Source organism: Monodon monoceros, unplaced genomic scaffold, assembly GCF_005190385.1.
Source record: "Monodon monoceros isolate NGI ecotype Baffin Bay Population unplaced genomic scaffold, NGI_Narwhal_1 Super_Scaffold_18, whole genome shotgun sequence".
In the NCBI taxonomy this organism is placed as follows: Eukaryota; Metazoa; Chordata; class Mammalia; order Artiodactyla; family Monodontidae; genus Monodon; species Monodon monoceros.
In genome coordinates this window covers 171,583,344-171,604,331 of record NW_021703774.1, presented here as the reverse complement: position 1 = coordinate 171,604,331, position 20,988 = coordinate 171,583,344, and the positions used below count along the sequence as shown (strand labels likewise).

Below are 20,988 nucleotides of genomic sequence, written 5' to 3'. Positions count from 1 at the left end.
TGTGTGTGTGTGTGTGTGTGTGTGTGTGTGTGTGTGTGTGTGTGTTTCCTTCGAAAGTGTCATTTTTCCTGCTTTCACAGGCATGAGAGCAAAAAGCATAACATTATAAAACAACAAGGACAGGCAGGATCTTAGCACAGTGGACCCTGGCCTTGGGCAGTATTTGGTTACTAGTCTGTCTGGCAGTTGCTCTGGAGTAACCCAGGAGTGCTGTTAACAGAACATACATACTTTTTGACATCAGTGGTTCCTAGATATGGGTCTCTGGGTGAGAGAACTTTCCCCAAAGCTTTTCCTTTTTGGCTTCTAGGGTTTTTCCTTTTTCTCTTTTAAACTTTTGCCTCATCAGTGGTGGTTACTTAGGATGAATATTTCAGCTTAAATATAGCACATAATGTGAATTCTATTGGATTATATTGACTTATTATCTTATGGTTACCATCGACTTACTGTTGTTGTTTTTTTTTGCGGTGCGCGGGCCTCTCACTGTTGTGGCCGCTCCCGTTGCGGAGCACACGCTCCGGATGCGCAGGCCCAGCGGCAATGGCTTACGGGCCCAGCCGCTCCGCGGCATGTGGGATCTTCCCGGACCGGGGCACGAACCCGTGTCCCCTGCATCGGCAGGCGGACTCTCAACCACTGCGCCACCAGGGAAGCCCCTTACTGTTGTTTCTGATGAAAATCTTAAAAAATTATTTTAAATAATTCTTTAAAATAATTTAGTAATTTAAATAATGAAAAAATATTTTATTATGAAAGATTTTAAAAATAGACAAAAGTAGAATTGTCTAATAAACCTCATATACCCATCACTCAGATTCAGCAGTTACCAAGATTTTGCCACATGTGTCTCGTCCATTCTTATTTTCCTTTGGGGAAATATTTTAAGGCAAATCCCAGACCTCATGCCATTTTTAACCCTATATATATTTGGAATGTATCACTACAAACTATGTGCATTTAAAAAAATAACTATAATGGTATTATCATGCCTTACAAAATTAATGAAGATTCCTTGGTGTCATCTGAATTTTAATCCATTTTCAGATTTCAGAGACATTTTTGATGGTTTCAAAAACGTCTTTTCACTTTTGGTTTGTTTGAATCAGGATCCAGACAAGGTCTGTACATTGCATTTGGATGGTACAACTTGTGGGTCTCTATTCATTTAGTTTCCCTCTCATTTTCTTCCCCCCATGACATTATTTTGTTGGGAAAACTAGGTCAGTTGTCCTGCTCAATGTCCCACAGTCCGGATTTGGCCGTTAGTTTGTGGTGTCACTGAACTTGTCCCCCCCATTTTCTGTAAATTGTAAGTTAACTCTGCAGGTTTAACTGGATTCAGGATTTTTTTTTTTTGGCCAGAACACTTCAAAGGTGGTGCAGTGTACTTTATGTTATATTATATCAGGAGGCACATAATGTCTGATTGACATTAGTGATGCCAAAATTGTTGATTGTGTTCAGGTGGCAGGAAGCTGATCCCTCCATCGTAAAATTCCCTGTCAGTCACTCGTGTAAGGTCTTATTCACTGATAACTGTGGTGGGATACGTTATTTATTTAGGGGTTACAAAATGATCACCTTCTAATTCTGTTTTTTCTGTATCTGTTTGGAATGCCTCTGTTAAAAAATTATCCTTAAGTAAATAAAAAACTTCCCTGAAAACAGTTTTATTAAGAAATTGTAATTAAAAACAAAGTAAGGGAGTAACAAGTAATCATGGATCTGCATCATTATCATTACTATCATTAAAAAGTACTGTTTGATCAGCTGTACTAAACTTAGGTTGTTATACTAATTGGTGATGATCAGTGAGTTTTAGAACCATGAGTCTTGTTTCTCAATCCTAAGGTATAACCACATTAGACTTTTGGCAGTATTCCCTTCAATTTTTGAGGTTGTTTTTTGGGGTTAGAAAGAGTGTTTTGCTGATTCAGGCCTACAGTTAATAGCACTTATTGAACATTTATTGTGTGTAGATTATTCTGTGAGGTACTTGGGGAGGGCCTTGTGAATAGATATGGGTCACAGAGAGGTAAGGACAGGAAAGAAACAAAAGAGATAGTCCTTGCTGTCACCTAAGTTAGAACTTCTCGGGGAAAGCCATAAAACATGAATGGGCAGTGCATGTGGGCGCAGTTGATGACAGTAGCAGAATAACTGAATTTTTCTCTTCGAATACAGGTGGTGTTAGCAAAGCATGTATATGAGCAGGTTTTACAAACTCTGGACAATCTCGTGTACAGTGAAGACCTGAATAAGCTTCCAGTCAGTGCCACCTCCTCACCTTGCCCTAACTCTCCTCTGCCTTCCCTCGGTGCCTGTGGAGAACCTTCCGTTGAAAGGAAGGAGAACGGATTGTTCAGCCACTGCAGCCTTTCTAACTCTTCTCAAAAGTCCTTGTCTTTTAAGGAAGTCAGATCTTTTACCCAGATTCAAGCCAACTTCTGTATATCAGAGCTTCAAGTTCAGCTAAGTGGAGATCTGACTTTGGGGGCGCAAGGTCTTGTGAGCTTAAAATTTCAGGATTTTGAGGTGGAATTCAGTAAAGACCATCCTCAGACTTTATCCATTCAGATTGCCCTGCGCTCTCTGCTGATGGAAGACTTATTGGAGAAAAATCCAGATTCCAAATATAAGAACCTGATGGTGTCTCGGGGAGCCCCTAAGCCATCTAGTTTAGCACAAAAAGAGTATCTCTCTCAGTCTTGCCCTTCTGTGTCCAACGTGGAGTATCCAGATATGCCTCGGTCTCTCCCTTCCCACATGGAAGAAGCTCCTAATGTCTTTCAGCTGTATCAGAGACCCATTTCAGCCTCCCGGAAGAAGCAAAAGGAAGTCCAGGACAAGGACTGTCCCTTGACCCCACCTCCTTCTCCAACAGTAGAGGAGCCCAAGATACTTGCTGGAAGGAGTAAATTTGATGATTCCTTGGTCCATATCAATATATTCTTGGTGGATAAGAAGCATCCAGAATTCTCTTCCAGTTATAATCGAGTTAACCGGAGCATTGATGTTGATTTTAACTGCTTGGATGTGCTGATCACACTGCAGACCTGGGTCATGATACTAGATTTTTTTGGAATTGGCTCCACTGCAGACAACCATGCAGTGAAGGTGCCGCCTGAGGACATTCTACAAAACGTGAAGTCAGAGCCAAGCGCTTTAATAGAGTCTGAACTTCAGGATCCAGTTAACACCAAACTGGATCTCAAGGTATCAGTCCTCTTTGGCTCCCGTAAGTTCTAAGAATGAATGTGGGCTTTTTTACTTAAATGCTGTCATTGTACATTTACTCTAGAAAATTCTTCTTATTGGCAGGGGAGCTATATGGTTTTCTGGATGTCTATTACAAAAGGGTAGACATTCGTATTTTAGAAAAGGTTTTACCATTAATCCCATCTGGAGGCAGGGGAAATAAAGGGTTTCAGTAACTTCTTGTCTTTCCCTTGGGCTGTATAGTTCATTGGAATTACTTAGCTTCTCTAAGCCTCTGTTTCCTCATCTTCCATCATCTCACTATGATAACTAAATGAGGGAATTATGTAAAGCACCTGGCAACATGTCCAGTACATAGTAGCTACTTTAAAATGTGCCTATTGTCATCATCTCCCTCTCACTCAGAACATTACTGGCTTTTATTGAGAGCAACAGTACAGGTGTTAAAAATGAAGTCTCGAATGTCAGATTTGCCTAGATTTGAATCCTGGCATTTTTGTTGTAACCATACAGCTGTGTGGCTGGGGACAAATTATTTAGCCTCTTTCTCCTTCAAGTTTTTCATCAATAAACGTAGGGTGTTTAATGGTGCCTATGTCATTGGGTTGTGAGGATTCAATGAGATGATGTAGGTAAGGCCCTCCTCACGTGTGTGGCAGAAATGACCATTCAGCGAATGGTACTTCCCCCCACCTTTTCCTCCCATGCAGTTGTCTTGTAGAAACTGGGTTAGTGTCCCCTAGAGTGTCCCGCACTCTGGATTTGTCTCTTTGTGTCCTTATGGTACCATTTGACTTCTTTTATCCTCTTATTTTAGAAATGGAAGTTAGCTCTAGAGACTTGATCAGGTTCAGGTTCGACTTTTTGGTAAACACCCTTCAGAGGTGGTGCTGAGTGCTTCCTATTGAGTTACACCAGGAGGTCTACAACATCCGGTTGTCCCACTTCTGGTGACTCTAAGATCCATGCTAAGAGTGGGCTCAGGTGGTGATAGCTGGATTCCTCTAAGCAGAGCATTTTTAGGCCCATTACGTACATTATTTTGGTGATTAAGTGGCTAGAGGTGTTTTTACTTCCCCCTTCATGAAGGTCTCATTCCCTCGAGCTCCTTCTGTTGTCCACGTCCAAAAACTACTGCAAGGGGACCCTCTGTGGTGCTGGAGTGGCCCCGCAGGGTCATTGCTCCATCTGTAATAATTCTCTCCTTTTTTCTCTGCCTTCCCCTACACATGATTTTTCTCCTTCCTTTCCTTCTATTATTTTCTTTCTTTTTCCATTTTTTCCCATTCATCAGACATGTACCGATCACCTACTTTGTGGTAGGCATGAAAGATAAAGGCGTGAGTATCGCTGGCCTCTGCCACTCGGGAGCAGAGTGTGTGAATGGGGGTTTGATCTGTTCTCCGTCCCCTCTTCTCTCCTTCCTTCTCTTCAATCAGGGCCTCACCCCAGTGATAACACTCAGAGGTACCTGCCTCAATAAATCATAGACACAGAGTCCTTTTTGTGGTTAAAATGACAGTATTACAATACAGTATTTCTTTTGTTTCAGAGAATGCTGTTCCCAAGACAGAGGATTTTGGTTTTCTTCTATTTATAGTTGTCTCTGGGAAAGAAAATCTTGGATTGTAGTTCCTAAGTGAAGTCCCAGTTGGTCACCACGGGCTTCTATTAAATACTTGTCCAAAGATGTTAAACATTAAGTGTATTTATCATTTTGCTTTGACAGATTTCTTAGGGTGAACTTTACTTAATCTGTGTGAGTGATTACAAAATAGTGTGATGTTAGAGATGAATGCAAAAAGGGGAAAAATTGCTTTGTAATGTAAAACATTTCACTAACAAAGAATAGACGAGGCCAAAAAACCCCACAAAACCCTGAAAACCAAAAATACCAAGAAATAACAGAGTTCCTTTCCTATCAGCTCTCTCCTCTTATTATGGTTTGGCTGACTAAGAAAAGCTGAAATGAAGATGGCATCAGTAAAATAAAAGCTTTATCTTCAGATTTCCCGAGACTTGCAGCATCTTTCTCGATGCTGTTTGCCTGAAAGTTACCTTTTTTCCCCTCAGTAATATTTACCTTGCTTTACCTTCTGTGTTCTTAGGTTCATTCGCTCTCTCTCGTGCTGAATAAGACCACCAGTGAGCTTGCTAAAGCAAATGTGTCCAAATTAGTGGCACACCTGGAAATGATTGGTAAGTGGGGAAAATCAGACTTGCAAAATCTGGGAAGAGTTTGAACATCCTGTTTACAAATCTAACTGTCCTTACTGGCTAAGGTGTGGCTCAGTGGCTTGGTTGTGGTTACTAGCTTGGCCATGATTTGTGGTGGTGGTGCCCCAATACTGGTCTGTGGATCAGAATCATCTGGGTAGCTCGTTAGAAATGCACACGTCGGCACAACTCCTTCCCCATCCCAGGAATCTGATTCTTTAGGTTGGGATGGGGTCCTGACACCTATCTGTGTTTTAAACAGACTATCTGGGTGACTATGTAATTTCTTTGTCTAAAATTAGGACATTTTGGGGAGTGAAAGGGGGCATTATTCATAATTACAGCTGGGAAACAGGCATATAACAGGGCCGTCTCTGGGAAACCAGGGCACGTGTTCAGTCTGTTGCCATGCATAGGGGGAGCCACCGATAGGGGGTGGTTTAGGCAGGGGGATATTTTAGCAAAGCTAGCATTCTTTCTAATGGGACTCCATAGGTTGAAATTCCTAGTAGCACACAAGAGAGGAGCTATATCAAGTTCTAAATCAGAGGGATTTACAGTGTGCACAAAATACCGCTCCTTTTTTAAGCAACTGGTAATGAAATAAGATTACAAAGCTCCAATGTTGATTCTGTAGTAAAATAAGAATGTCTTTTGGGGACGGGATGAACTAAAATTGAGATTTCATGCCTGGTATAAATTAATTATAAAAGGTTCCTAGAAGAGATGGGTCTTCAGAATTGGGAGAAGCTTGTGTATTTTTGTTAGAGGACATTAGGGGTCAAAAATAAGTATGTGTCTTCAGTTCATTGGGCGCAGAACTAGCCCGACAAATATATACACCTCAGTCATTGTTCTGTAATGCTAATTATGATGATAAAGTTTGTTTCACAGAAGCAGCAGTGCAGAATATTCCTTTTCAATATCCACACCATGTTAAGAATGATTCATATAGGTTTGCGCCTCAGGTGCACATTTCAACATTTCTTCTTTCTTCTACCCACCTTCCAGGGGCTTTACTTGTGTAATGTCAGAGTAGTTTCAAATCTGTGTCTCCAGTGTCTGTCTCATTAATTTTGCCGTTTAATTAAATCACACTAAAACCCATTTTTTAATGCTCGAGTAACATATCTCTGACACTTCCTCCTTTATTCTTTTTTTTTTTTTTTTTGCGGTACGCGGGCCTCTCACTGTTGTGGCCTCTCCCGTTGCGGAGCACAGGCTCCGGACGCGCAGGCTCAGCGGCCATGGCTCACGGGCCCAGCCGCTCCACAGCATGTGGGATCTTCCCGGACCGGGGCACGAACCGTGTCCCCTGCATCGGCAGGCGGACTCTCAACCACTGCGCCACCAGGGAAGCTCCTCCTTTTGTCCATAGTACAAAATAGACCTTATGATATTTCACTAGTTCTAATTAGTGGTCTGATCTCAGAAGAGATCACATTTTTATCTGTATTTGTAAATGTTTTATCCTTTAAATCGTGTATGCATTTAATTTTTTCCCCCTTGTAAGTGTTAAAGTGTGATGCTGCAGTATTATTTCAGTCCCTTTGGACTTCTCCATTGAGACTATTTGCAATAGTGCATAAAATATTTTTCTGGGTGTATAGGAATATGAAAATTTTCTTTTGAATTTTGTTTTATTAAATGGTGTAAAGTCTGAAGCATGTGTGTATCAATTTTTGTTTCAGGCAAATTTAAGGTGTGTGACAGAAAAAAGATACATAAGAATGTGTTCTAATTTTTAACATTCCTAGAAGGAGACCTGGCCTTACAGGGAAGCATTGGGAGCCTGTCTCTGAGTGACCTTACATCCCATGGAGAGTTCTATAGAGAACGGTTCACTACAAGTGGGGAAGAAGCACTCATCTTCCAGACTTTCAAGTAAAAATACCGATTTTTTCTCACTTAACATTTTGTCATAATTGCTTGTTTCAAATTCTTGTCAGCTAAACAATGAAGAAAAGTTTTAAAAAATCGTAACATCTTACGTAAAATTGATCTAGTTATGGGGAATCTTGATTTATATATGTCCAATGCAATGGATCTGCATTGAAGTGGGCGACTCAGGCTTAATAAATAAATGGGGTATGATTGAAATAATTGTGATTATTATTAGTCTGGTTTCACACCAACTTGTTTTGTGACTTTGAGCAAGTCACTTAATCTCCATGCTTCAGTTTTTCTATCGAAATATTGAGGGGACTATGTTAGATCAATTTCCATCTAGCTCTGAATGTTCTGGAATGATTTCAGCCTGAGAAAGTTGTTGAAGATACGGGTTTTAAATTACATTACGCATTTTTCCCAGTACAAACATAATCTATATTCAATTTTAGAACTTAGAAGGCATTTTTAGCCTATGTAGTTATTAAAGAATGGTTTTCTCAGAAAGCAGAAAGTTTAAAAGGCTGGGTTTTCAACCTCTCAGGGAACTGTTAGAAAATATAGGTATCCAGCTCTGCTCCCAGATATTCTGGTCTGAGGTAGTATTCTTTTTTTTTTTTAAACTTGCCGAAGTGATTTTTAAAAATTTTTTGGCCGTGCCGCACAGCATGTGGGATCTTAATTCCCTGACCAGGGATCAAACCCGCGCCCCCTGCATTGGAAGCACGGAGTCTTAACCACTGGACCACCAGGGAAGTCCTGCCAGAGTGATTTTAATGTTCAACCAGAGTTGAGAAAAATGGTCCCTAAAGATGTCTGAGAACTTTTTCTTTCCTTTCCAGAGGAAGTATATCATACTGTTCTGAGAATTTAGATTGATTTGTTTGCACTGTTACCTACCATAGTGGCATGGTTCTCTAATAAATGAGATAATTAATGTCAAGCTCTTAACTCTCTGCCTGACACAAAATAGGTGCTCACCTAATACGAGTTCTTTTCCCCAGTGACTGTGTCCTGTATAATAATTTATTATTATGGCATCATGTTCCATTAAATTTAAAACCATTTGTAAAAGTTTTCTAATTTATCTGTGAATGTAGATGCTAAAACTCTTTAGCTTGCATTTCACTGAAGTAAAAAGAAGACTTCTTTCAGCTTCCAGAAGACAGATTGCCCCAGAAACTTTGGTTCTGTTGCCTAGTTTTCTTTACCAATTGTTTTGTGGTCTTATTTTTATTACCTTTCAAGCCCATATTGTCACAGTCTTTGCTAGAAGAGTGAGCAGGAATAGTCATTTTTCCTTAAAGGCAGGGAAAAAGAGCCTCAGGGGAAAGGTCTGAACCACAGGTGGCTTCTGAGTGAGTTCTGGAGTCATGAGTGGGTTCAGCACCCAGAGCAGTGCCCCTGTTTATAGCCCTGGCCATCACGCCAGACTTTTATTTAACATCCTCAACACATGGCGGGAGCTTAGAAAGGAAGTAATTATTGGAGTTTGCTTTCTAAAACTTGATTGGTGGATTTCCATTTTAATAAAGCTGTTTTCTAGGGAAACCCGTAAGTCAACCCAAGTTTTCTTCAAATACTAATTTGCATCTTGCTGCTGTCTGAGTCACATTTTTGCCCTTCCTCCTAGATATGGCCGGCCCGACCCGCTGCTCCGGAGGGAGTGCGACATTCGAGTGAGCCTCCAGATGGCCTCCGTGCAGTATGTGCACACCCAGCGCTTCCAGGCGGAGGTGGTGGCCTTCATCCAGCACTTCACTCAGCTGCAGGACGTGTTAGGGCGCCAGCGAGCTGCTATTGAGGGGCAGACGGTAGGTAGTGTCATTGATCCAAGATGCTTTTCCAGTTTGACTGATCAGTAGAACTTTTAAATCTCTAGCGGTAAATCTGGAAACTTTCACTGAAAAAGGTGAAGGTAATTAGGTAATCTTAAGCTTACTACTGTCCTCCAGGTAGCTGAGTATCTACAGAAATCTTACTGTAATCGGAGAGCTTATGTTCCTTACTCATCAAAGGAAAGCTAAACTTTCCTTTGAAGTTTAGCTTTAGCTTGCTCTAAAAAAGATAAAGTTTATGGATAACACTAAAGACTTCAGGTCCCTTTTAGAACTTCAATGGGGTTACTTCTCCTGGAAAGTGGTCCCAAAGAACATTTCTATTATAGAAAGAGGATTTTTTTCAGATATAGTTCTCCAACTCCTTAGTTCATGGCTCCCTTTAATGTCTTTTTTCCGTGATACATCCTAGGCCAAAAAAACACCTAATGGTCTTTCCATTTCCTAAGTAATGAAGTTTAAACAGCTTAATAAGTATATATGTCCAACAGCTTAGTAGCTGTTAGAAAAAAAACACGTAAGTGAAAAATGAGATTTTTGTTTCATTTTTAAGTAACCGTAATTCCTTCCTCGTAGGATGTATGTGCCTCTTGGGCACCGAACTGTTTCTCACACTTGGAATCAGGTTGAACATCACAGCCCCACTTCCTTTTCCATATTTATTTCCTCATGGTACTTGCTTTTTATAGCAGCAACTGCTTAAGACCCAGCTTTGCAAAGATGTGACATCATTGAAAGGAACGTAGCATGATCTAATGTTGAGTGTACACCATCTCAAGTTAGTAGTTTGTGCAGGGTCTAACAGATGATGTGTTTCCCTCAGAGACTTAAAATGTCCTGGCAGTGCACCTGTGAGTGGGAGGCAGCCTCCTGTGGTGTCTTGGCACACAGTTTGGGAACCACAGAAAACAATTACAATGTAGTTCTTTGTAAAACTTGTTATTTATTTATTTTTAAGCTTTATTAGGTAAAAGATTAAAATTTAAGTCTTTATAATGGCAACACTTAAAAATTTTATGTTTTAGTTTAAATTAAAAATTTTTGAATATGTTGTATATTGTTTTAGTACAGAGTCAAAGTAAAAAAGGACATTTGGAGAAAAGTCTCTTTCTCAATTACTTTTCCTCAGCCACCCAATTTCTGTCCTTGGCAACAACCAGTGTTACTGGTTTCCTGTGTATGTTATAGAGAAGGTATTCGTTTTTAAATATAAAAGTACAATCAAATTATAGGGAATCTGGAAAAGATACCTTATCAGTTTTCTAGCACCATAGGTATGTTTTATGTTCTTTTTTCCCTATACATATTTCCATGGTTATAATTACAGAGTATGTAACCTTTTTTTCTCTCTTTAGAAACTTAAAAAAAACAATTTAGTATTTGATACATATAAAGAATACCTGTAGCATGCTTATAAATTACAAAGTGTGATAATAGAAGGAACATCTATGAACCCACCACCAAAATAAAAATTAAAACATTACTAAGACTGTTGCATGTGGTCCTTCCCTATCTCATTCTGTTAATGCCTCAGGTAACCCCTCTCCTGATTTTTGGGTCGACTGGTCCCTTTAAAATTAAAAGAAAACTTTGTATACAGTATCTTTTGTTTTGCTTGTTTGACCTTTATAAAAAGGGCATTAAATTTGCTTGTGTCGGGCTTCCCTGGTGGCGCAGTGGTTGGGAGTCCGCCTGCCGATGCAGGGGACGCGGGTTTGTGCCCTGGTCCGGGAGGATCCCATGTGCCGCGGAGCGGTTGGGTCTGTGAGCCATGGCCGCTGGGCCTGCGTGTCCGGAGCCTGTGCTCCGCAGCGGGAGGGGCCACAGCAGTGAGAGGCCCGCGTACCGCAAAAAAAATAAAAAATAAAAAAATAAAAAAATTTGCTTGTGTCCATTTGCTAATTGTCTCCCAGCACTAATCCCCGCATCCTGGTAGCCACTGGCCAACTTGCTATTACAACAGAATACAGCCATGTTCATTCGCTTCCTTATTGTCTGTGGATGCTTCTTTCTTTCTTTTTTTTTTTTTTTTTTGCGATACATGGGCCTCTCACTGTTGTGGCCTTTCCCGTTGCGGGGCACAGGCTCAGCGGCCATGGCTCACGGGCCCAGCCGCTCCATGGCATGTGGGATCTCCCAGGACTGGGGCACGAACCCACGTCCCCTGCATTGGCAGGTGGACTCTCAACCACTGCGCCACCAGGGAAGCCCTATGGATGCTTTTATAGTTTTCTTGATTTGCTCCAATATCTTATGGATTTTGTATCTATGCTCCTGAGGGATATTAGCTTGTTGTTTTCTTTTCTTAAAAAGGAAAGAATGCCTGTTTTCTGGTTTTGGTAACTGGTCAGTGCTGTCCTTGTAGTATGAATTGGGAAGTGTTCCCTATTCTATTTTCAGAATAGTTTGTGTAGAATTGACATTATTTCTTCCTTTATGTATTCTGGATATAAGACTTTTGATATATGTATTACAGATATTTTCTCCTGGTCTATAGGTTTTTTTTCCCTTAAAAAAATTTTTTTTTATTTTTGGCTGAGCTGGGTCTTAGTTGTAGCATGCGGGATCTTCGTTGTGACATGCAGGATCTTTGTTTTAGTTGCAGCATGCGGACTCCTTAGTTGCAGCATGCGAACTCTTAATTGCGGCATGCATGCGGGATCTAGTTCCCCGGCCAGGGGTCGAACCCAGGCCCTGTGCATTGGGAGCATGGAGCCTTACCCACTGGACCTTTTCCCATTTTCTTAATACTATTTTTTGAAAAGCAGGAGTCTTTTTTTTTTTTTTAATTTCTCTTTTTAAATTTATTTATTTTTTGACTGCGTTGGGTCTTTGTTGCTGTGCACGGGCTTTCTCTAGCTGCGGCGAATGGGGGCTACTCTTTGTTGTGGTGCACGGGCTTCTCATTGCAGTGGCTTCTCTTGTTGCAGAGCATGGGCTCTAGGCACACGGACTTCAGTAGTTGTGGCTCGTGGGCTTTAGAGCACAGGCTCAGTAGTTGTGGTGCACGGGCTTAGTTGCTCCGTGGCATGTGGGATCTTCCCGGAGCAGGGCTCGAACCCGTGTTCCCTTCATTGGCAGGCGGATTCTTAACCACTGAACCACCAGGGAAGTCCCAGAAGTCTTTCATTTTGATGAAGTCCAATTTTTTTCTTTTAGGTTAGTGCTGTGTGTTTTGTGAAAGGAATCTGCTTACCACTAGGTGGCAAAAAATTTCTCCTATTTCCTCTTTTAGAAGTGTTATAATTTTAGACCTCTTCCATTTTGAGTTAATTTTTGTGTATTTTGTGAAGTAAGGGTTGAGATTTTTTTCCGTATATGTATTCAGACTGTTCTTTTCCCATTGAATTACCTTGACACTTATGTTGAGAATGTATGCGTGTATTTCCTTATTGTCTATTCTGTTCCATTGATTTATATTTAATTGTATACCACCCTGTCTTGATTGCTCTTGCTTTATGATATGTCTTGAAATCAGATAGTGTAAGTCCTCCAACTTGTTTCAAAAATGTATTGGCTATTATAGGTCCTTTGTTTTTCTCTATAAATTTTAGAATCAGCTTGTCTGTTTCTACAATAAAGTCAGCTAGGATTTGATTGGGATTGCCTTGAATCCATATATCTGGAGAATTGACGTCTTAACAGTATTGAGTCTTTGGATCCTTGAGTATGGTATATCCCTCCATTTAATTAGATCTTCAGTTTCTCTCAGCAATGTTTCGTAGTTTTGGGTATACCCTTCTTACACATCTTTTGTTAAAGTTATCCCTAGGTGTTTCACAATTTTAATGCTATTGTAAATTGTATCAATTAAAAATTTCAGTGTACACTTGTTTATTGAAAGTTTGAGAAATATAATTGACTCATGTACTGACATGTTGACCTCATATCCTACAATCTTGCTAAACTTACTTATTGTAGTTCCTTTAGATTCTTTAGGGTTTTCTACATAGATTATTATGTTGTCTGTGAATAAGAGAGTTTTCTTTTTTCCTTTCCAACCTGTATACCTTTTTGTGTGGACTAGAACTTCCACTACAATGTTGAATAGAAGTGGTGAGAGTGGGTATCCATGCTTTGTTCCTTATCTTAGAGGGAAAACATTGTCTTTCACAGATGTTACGTATGTGATGTTAGCTCTAGATAGTTTGCGTGTGTTTTTAAGTTATCTGTCTACTTCATCTGAATTGTCAATTTGTTGGCATGAACTTGTTCATAGGTTCCCACATCTTTTTAATATTAAGTTCTCTAGCAGTGTCCCTGACTCTTCCCTGATAGTGGTGATTTTTGTTTCCTTCCTTTTTTCTTGATTAATATAGGTAGAGTTTTATACTTTCAATCAACTTATGGAGGCCTGTGTTAGGCCCATGCATACTGTTAACAAGCATGCCGTGTGCACTTGAAAAGAATGTAAAATGGTTGTTGGGTAGAGTGTTCTATAAATGTTGAATTGATTTTTCTCTGTTGTTTATCTGTTTTCTAAATAACTGGTTTCTGCTCTTTATTACTGTCTTCCTTCTCCTTACTTAGGTTTATTTTGCTTTTCTACCTTCTTAAGCTGGAAGCTTTATTGATTTTAAATCTTTAATATAAAATAAGTATTTGATGCTAAACATTTTTCTTTAAGTACCTTTTTAAGTGCATTCCATGAATTTTTTTTTTTTTTTGCCGCACGCGGGCCTCTCATTGCTGTGGCCTCTCCCGTTGCGGAGCACAGGCTCCGGATGCGCAGGCTCAGCGGCCATGACTCACGGGCCCAGCCGCTCCGCGGCATGTGGGATCTTCCCGGACCGGGGCACGAACCCGTGTCCCCTGCATCGGCAGGCGGACTCTCAACCACTGCGCCACCAGGGAAACCCTGAATTTTAATGTGCTGTGTTTTCTTTATCAGTAAGGTCAAAATATTTTTTAAATTTCTCTTGTGATTTCTTCTGTGACCCATGGGTTATTTAGAAGTGTGTAGTCTAATTTCCAGATGTTTGGGGGTTTTCCATTATCTTCTTGTTACTGATTTCTAATTTAACTCCTTGGTGTTCATAGAATATATTCTGTGTGATTTTAATTGTTTTAGATTTATAAATTCATGAAACTTTTGGAAATTTGAGATTATTTGATTATAAAATTAGGGAATTAATTGAACCTCTAACCCAATTTTCCTTCTTCTTTCAGGTGAGAGATCAAGCCCAGCGTTGTTCACGGGTTCTCCTGGATATTGAGGCTGGTGCTCCTGTTCTTCTTATCCCAGAAAGTTCCAGATCAAATAATCTGATTGTAGCGAATTTGGGGAAGTTGAAAGTCAAGAACAAGTTTCTCTTTGCTGGTATTCCTGGGACCTTTACCTTACAAGATAAGGTGAGCAGTCAGCACCCATTCCCTTCTCAGTTCACCTGGCATTGGAATGCCAATCGAAAAATTCAGATGCTGCCATAAGAAGATTCCTACCCACTGTTACTTTTGTAGTATATGTGGCTTGAAGAATATTTTTTTGGACATTTTATTAACATTTCAATTAACCTTTCATAGAGGTAGTATAAATTACAAGTTTTACTAACTGTATGTAGTAACTTATTTTAGCAAACAAATCAACAGAACCATCTTTATAATGCTTTCCTCATAGGCTGAACTCATAGTAATCAACTTTTTATACTATGTGGCTTTTTTCAGAAGACATGATTTGGCCCAAGGCTTATCTGAAGCCATTTAAAAATACCTTAATAATTAAATCGTATAGAGTATACTCCTTTACAGTTTAAAAGTACGTTAGCACTTATTTCTTATAACATGTTTGGAGGTAATTGGGATGAGGATTGCTGCTTTCATTTTACATTTGGAAAAGCTAGGACTCATTGAGAATACATGACGAAAATGGAAAACCCTAGTAAATCACAGACTTAACACTGATAAGACCTGGGAGGTGGTCCCACCCATTTTTGCAGTTGAGGAGACCAGTAACTTGCTGGAATTAGAGACTGTCTTATGTTCTAGGGGTGTGTGTGTGTGTGTATGTGGTTTTTTTGGTTTGTTTGTTTGTTTGTTTTTGCGGTATGCAGGCCTCTCACTGTTGTGGCCTCTCCCGTTGCGGAGCACAGGCTCCGGACGCACAGGCTCAGCGGCCATGGCTCACGGGCCCAGCCGCTCCGCGGCATGTGGGATCTTCCCGGACCGGAGCATGAACCTGTGTCCCCTGCATCGGCAGGCGGACTCTCAACCACTGCGCCACCAGGGAAGCCCTGTATGTGTGTCTTAATATTTATTTATTTTGGCTGCACTGGGTTTTAGTTGTGGCACGTGGGATCTTCGTTGCGGCATGTAGGATCTTTAGTTGCGGCATGCGGACTTCTTAGTTGCGGCATGCATGCAGGATCTAGTTCCCTGACCAGGGATTCAAATCTGGGCCCCCTGCAGTGGGAGTGCGGAGTCTTACCCACTGGACCACCAGGGGAGTCCCTCTAGATGTGGTTTTTTTTTTGTTTTTTTTTTTTTGCGGTATGCGGGCCTCTCACTGTTGTGGCCTCTCCCATTGCGGAGCACAGGCTCTGGACGCGCAGGCTCAGTGGCCATGGCTCACGGGCCCAGCTGCTCCGCAGCATGTGGGATCTTCCCGGACTGGGCCACGAACCCGTGTCCCCTGCATCGGCAGGCAGACTCTCAACCACTGCGCCACCAGGGAAGCCCAGAATCCATGCTTTTAACAAACATATTTCATCACCACAGGAATTGAAATATTGGTTTGGCTGATAAAACTTGATTGGAGTATTGGACCAAGATCAAGCTATCATTACTTGCTCACTTCTCAGTCCTAGGTGGTATTTTGATGGGCTGAGTAGGCACTAGCACGCTTTATGAATAAACACCTAGTTTTCACCTGCAGGCTACAGAGAGCCACAGGATTAGAGAGAACTACTCAGTAGAAAAAACATGGGCAAGTAGTATTTGCTGTTCACAATCTCCATTAAACAGATGGGTCGATATGCATCCCTTGTGAAGGGGCCAGTAAGATATGGAGAGACGAGTCAGAAGTGTTTCTTGTAATAATGCTCCCTTCAGGAGAGTAGATGAGTCCCTTCATGGAAACGAGATTAAGCTGCTTTTCTCACATTGATCAGACCCCAAACAGCCAAAATAATAATAATAATAATAAAGAAAATAAATAAATTAAAAAAAAGAAATTGAGACTTAGATAGGTTAAGTAATTTCTTTTGGATTAAACATCTAGTGAGGGCTTCCCTGGTGGCGCAGTGGTTGAGAGTCCACCTGCCGATGCAGGCGACACGGGTTCGTGCCCCGGTGCGGGAAGATCCCACATGCCGCGGTGTGGCTGGGCCCGTGAGCCATGACCACTGAGCCTGCGCGTCTGGACGCTGTGCTCCGCAACGGGAGAGGCCACAACAGTGAGAGGCCCGCGTACCGCAAAAAAAAACATCTAGTGAGGAGTACAGTGTGGACCTTAGAGACTTTGGTGTGTCTGCTTTCAATACTCCATGCTCTTAACCATGGTATGATTATACCTCCCAGTATTAAGATTAGGTTTATGTAGGGGAAAATAAACTGGCAAAGGCTATTGCTGTCTTACTGGCCCTTTGCCAAATAGTTGTAGGTCTTCTGAATTTTCTAAAGGATGTGGCAGTGAGTTCATTAAAATAACTAGGATGGACGACTCCAGAGTTTATTACAGAAGAGATACAAAGTTGAACAGAAAAGGTCCCGTTCGCCTCTCTAGGTGTAGGAAGAAAAGAAAACGGAAGAGTGACTAGGCTGCTAGTCTTGCCAGGCCTTTGCCAAGGAGCTCAACTCGGGTCAGGAAGTAATAGGAAGACTGTATTTGTTGGTAATGCCTAAACTCAGATAATGTTGTTATTTTCAAATTACTACGTCTATAGTTTTCTTCATTTGTTTCACTTTTCACTTAGCCATTTATTCACTACTTCTAACCTAAACACCCTGAACCCAAAATATTTGATTCCTTGAGTGGGAATGGGTGGAGTGAGGAGGAGAGTGAAGACGAGCCAGTGAGAACCACAGGAACCGTGTTCATGTGTCATAACCTGGAGCTCAGAACCCAGAGTGGGGGTGTTTGAATGATGGTTAGAGGGCAGGTTGTCCTTATATCACCTCACTACAGTCGCTTAGCCGAACCAGATTTAGTGATCAGAGCACATGATGAAACCAGAACAGCAGTGATTAGCAACGCAGAGGGAAGAGCATCACCAGGTTTGTTCATCGTCACACCCCATCTTCAGACAGCTGATGGCTGAGAACGTGCTTGTTCACCTTGTGGTCAGAAGCCCTCCTGCTGTAACAATAGGCTTTCTTGCCAGAGCGAGAAATAGGCTTCCACTTAACGTATTTTTTTTAAGACAGTAAAAATGAAACAAATCACCATTGGCCTTTCACAGTAGGCCTAGTAGAGAACTAGTAACCTTGGTCGTAATGAAAATCTCTTTTCATATTTGAGTGATAAGCATTTTGCTGTTTACTGACTTAAGTCTTAAAGAAGATAAAAGAAAGATCCATTTATAAAAAGAAAGATTTGTAACTGCTTCTAAAATTTACTTTTCCTTACTATGAGGTGTTTATAATTAACATGACTAGATATTAAACAAATGTGTCAGAGCTGGTGTTTATGCATGAATGTTGTTCCCGCTGACACCTCAGGGTACTGCCTCTCTGTTCCAACTCTGCTGCCCTTACTCCCCAAGGGAGAGCTGAATTCTTCTTGGGAACTGTCTTTTCAGCCTTTAGTTAGTTCTTTGGAATATATTTGTTTGTGGTAAATCTTTGTTTTGAAGCCTAAATCTTTAGGAAGAGATCAGTTAGAGCCAGAATGGGTGATCAAGTTCAATAATACCATTTTTGTTTCTCTCCCCTTCCTGAAAAGATAAAGACTTATTTTCTATGTCAGATATATCTGTATATGAGCTTAATGAGCTGAATTTAGCTTCTAAAGAAGAATTGCCAAAATATTTCAAGAAATTTTTGCAAAATGGTTTCTGTTTTGTTAAGTATGCCAAATAATAGCACGTAGAGCATTTTAATGAAAAGATTTCCCTGTATTTGTTTTTGAGGATTTGATTTTCAGTGGCATTGCATACAAGGATCGCTTTTTCTTCAAGGTATAATATGTTTTTTTGCCTCCTGGTTATTTGAAAAAACCTTATGGGATTCAGCAGTCAATTCACATTCATATGCTTAAAAAAGAAAATTTTAAAAAACAATTCTTTAAAATATTTCATTACTTGGGAAAGCCTGCTTATCACTTTTCCCTCTGCTTTGGCAAATCACTTCCCTCCTGTGTAGAGAAGCCCTTGTTAAGGATCATTAAAAGCAATTTCTTTTTTTTTTTCTTTTTAAAGCCCTAGGTAGTACTTTCTTGATGACCTTATTTTATTTCCTTAAATCCTAGAAAAACTTTATCTTGTTACATACCAGTGGTGGTTCTGTAGAATTCCATAAGGGCTGCTTGGAGTGTGTCGCTTGTTAAAGTATTTGTAATCAGATAAACTTATCTGTGAAACTTACCTCTCCACATGTACAGTCAGGTTCCACTGGTCTAGGCCTGTGTGAAGTGAGTAGTGACTTTCTTCTCCAAAAATCGCTTTACATTTGCCGTTTAATGCATTTGCACGTGTGAGGTTGTCTAGCATGCATTCCAGTGGTTAAAGGACAGGAAATAGTCCTGAAATCAGAGCTTGCAGAGGGGTTATTTGCCTTTGAGTTCTATGACTCCCGTGTGTTTGGAATTGTTTTACATAAAGCCATGTCTTAATGAGCGCAGGTTTGAATTTTTTACATATGTTTTTCCTTTCATTTTTCTCAATCATAGATTGTGCTTAAACCATAATTTCTAAGTCTTTCAAAGGCTTTGAGTTAATCTCCTCAAGCCACTGATTTATTTAAACCCACTCAGAGAGGATGGAGAGATGAATCAAATGAAAGAGCAACAAATACTCTCTAGAGTTTAAATAAACTAAGCAAGAGGGAAGGTTTTTAATGTCGAAATGCTTAAATAATGGCATTTACCTAGTAATTTGCCTTGCAAAAATAATTGCAAAAAATAAGAACTTTCACTGTTACATGTAATTACTACTCAAGATAACTGTGAAGGCAAACAGTATTATCTCGTTTTCAAATGCTGAAAGGAATACACATATAAAGCAGTACTGGAAGGAAAACAGTTCTTCCCCTCCTTCCAGCTTGTTGGTGAGAGGGGAGAGATGAGAACAAACCAACCCTGCAGAAGCCATTTGGATATGTAGCTCTGAGGCTTGGGGGAAGGAACCATGGGAAGTTTAAACATCAATTATTGAACCATTCTGGTGAAAAAGATTTACCCCGTTAGCAATTAACTGAAGGTACTAAGTATGTAAGAAAAGCGTATATTATTTTCAGTAGAATTACAGAATTAATTTTACTGTGTATTTGCCCTTAATTTCTATGCCCTTGAACAGAAACATAATACGAATGGCTTACCTATATTTTCCATTTTGTTTTCATTTGCAGTTACTTAGAGAGATGAGAAATGTAAACAGAGGAGGGGAGACTTCTGGAAAGTACAAACACATTACAATGGCTTTATTCCCTATTGCTGTTAGATGCATTTTCTTAGAACAGTAAGCACCTCCCCTCCAGCAAAGCAACAATGTATCATATGGCTGAGAGATTTGCTTTTGTTGTATTTGACCTAGATTAAACCACCAGTGATTAGTATCCTGACATTTGCTCTTAAGCCAAAAGATCAAATATGTTCCTGCAAAATTGCTATAGTTTTCAACAGGTACTGAATTATTTGTAATATCTCTGCAAATAATTACATGTGGCAGAAAGTATCATGACCCTGTGGCCCTTTTGTTTATGGGATCTGGGGGGCTTGGGAGGTACCAAGTGGTGTAGAGTCTTTGAAGAGTCCAGGGACTGGGATGGGACTTCCAGGATAGTAGGTACAGTCAGTCCCATTCCTGCCTTCTAGCTTTCTTCTGTTTCTTCCCAGGAGTCTGTGCCTTCAGCTTCTCCAACTGGTACTCCCAAACACAGTGTGAGGAAAATGACAAGCATGGAGGACCCGAAAGGGACCCATTCCGAGGGGCTGTTCATGATGCCTCCTGTTGGAATGAGTCTAGGCAGCCTGAAGAGCGAGTTTGTGCCAAGTACTTCGACCAAGCAGCAAGGGCAGCAAGCCACACCCTCTGTTGGTCAGGTTTCCAGGAGTCCAGGTAAAAGAGGAGAGAGGAGCTGCATGATGAAGGTGGGCAAATGCATGAGACCATTGGAGGAACCTAAGGGGGGGGGGATGCATCCCGTACAAGCAGATGCCCACAAAGTGGTAGCATGTCTTTCGTGATAATCCGATTTTGATAATTGATTTAGAAGGCTTAAGAACGTTAGGATGTAGATTTAACATTGGGCGACTTCTAGAGTAGGGTTAAATTGGTAAGACTGTAAATAAAGAGATTTAGATTGTCTGTTAGGACTTATATGTCAAAACAGTTGCCACCAGATGGTAAGTATAACTAGAACAGTTCTTGCATCCTTAGACACATCCTTGCAAGTCACTATTTAATTCTAGAAAAATAAAAAAAAACTCTGAAAAAAATATTAGTGTGAATTAGGTAACAGAAGAAATACTATGAGTGACAGTTTTTGAAAGACATGAACTGCCCAGTTATTGGGCTCTTCTCTAGAATTTGACAATTAGCCATTCCAGATGCAAGCCTAATTTTGGCCTTTTGGTTTTCTGGATGGGTGATGGATTGGATAAGTGAAGTGTCGCTCCAAGGAGTGTGGGAAGCAGAATATGATTAGCCCCAAAAATCAGTGGATGAAAATC

The 20,988-nt window shown here is 40.5% G+C and overlaps 1 protein-coding gene across 5 annotated transcripts in view; it reads left to right on the top strand.

The window, feature by feature from the left end:
* Positions 1 to 20,988, top strand: part of VPS13D (vacuolar protein sorting 13 homolog D) — a 246,829-nt gene that overhangs the window by 43,041 nt on the left and 182,800 nt on the right. For all 5 annotated transcript variants that reach the window (XM_029230144.1, XM_029230148.1, XM_029230145.1 and 2 more), the window contains 6 exons: positions 2,188 to 3,219; positions 5,331 to 5,421; positions 7,197 to 7,323; positions 8,960 to 9,140; positions 14,334 to 14,516; positions 20,152 to 20,374. In XM_029230144.1, coding sequence (XP_029085977.1) covers positions 2,188 to 3,219; positions 5,331 to 5,421; positions 7,197 to 7,323; positions 8,960 to 9,140; positions 14,334 to 14,516; positions 20,152 to 20,374 — 1,837 coding nt within the window. The remainder of the gene's footprint in view (positions 1 to 2,187; positions 3,220 to 5,330; positions 5,422 to 7,196; positions 7,324 to 8,959; positions 9,141 to 14,333; positions 14,517 to 20,151; positions 20,375 to 20,988) is intronic.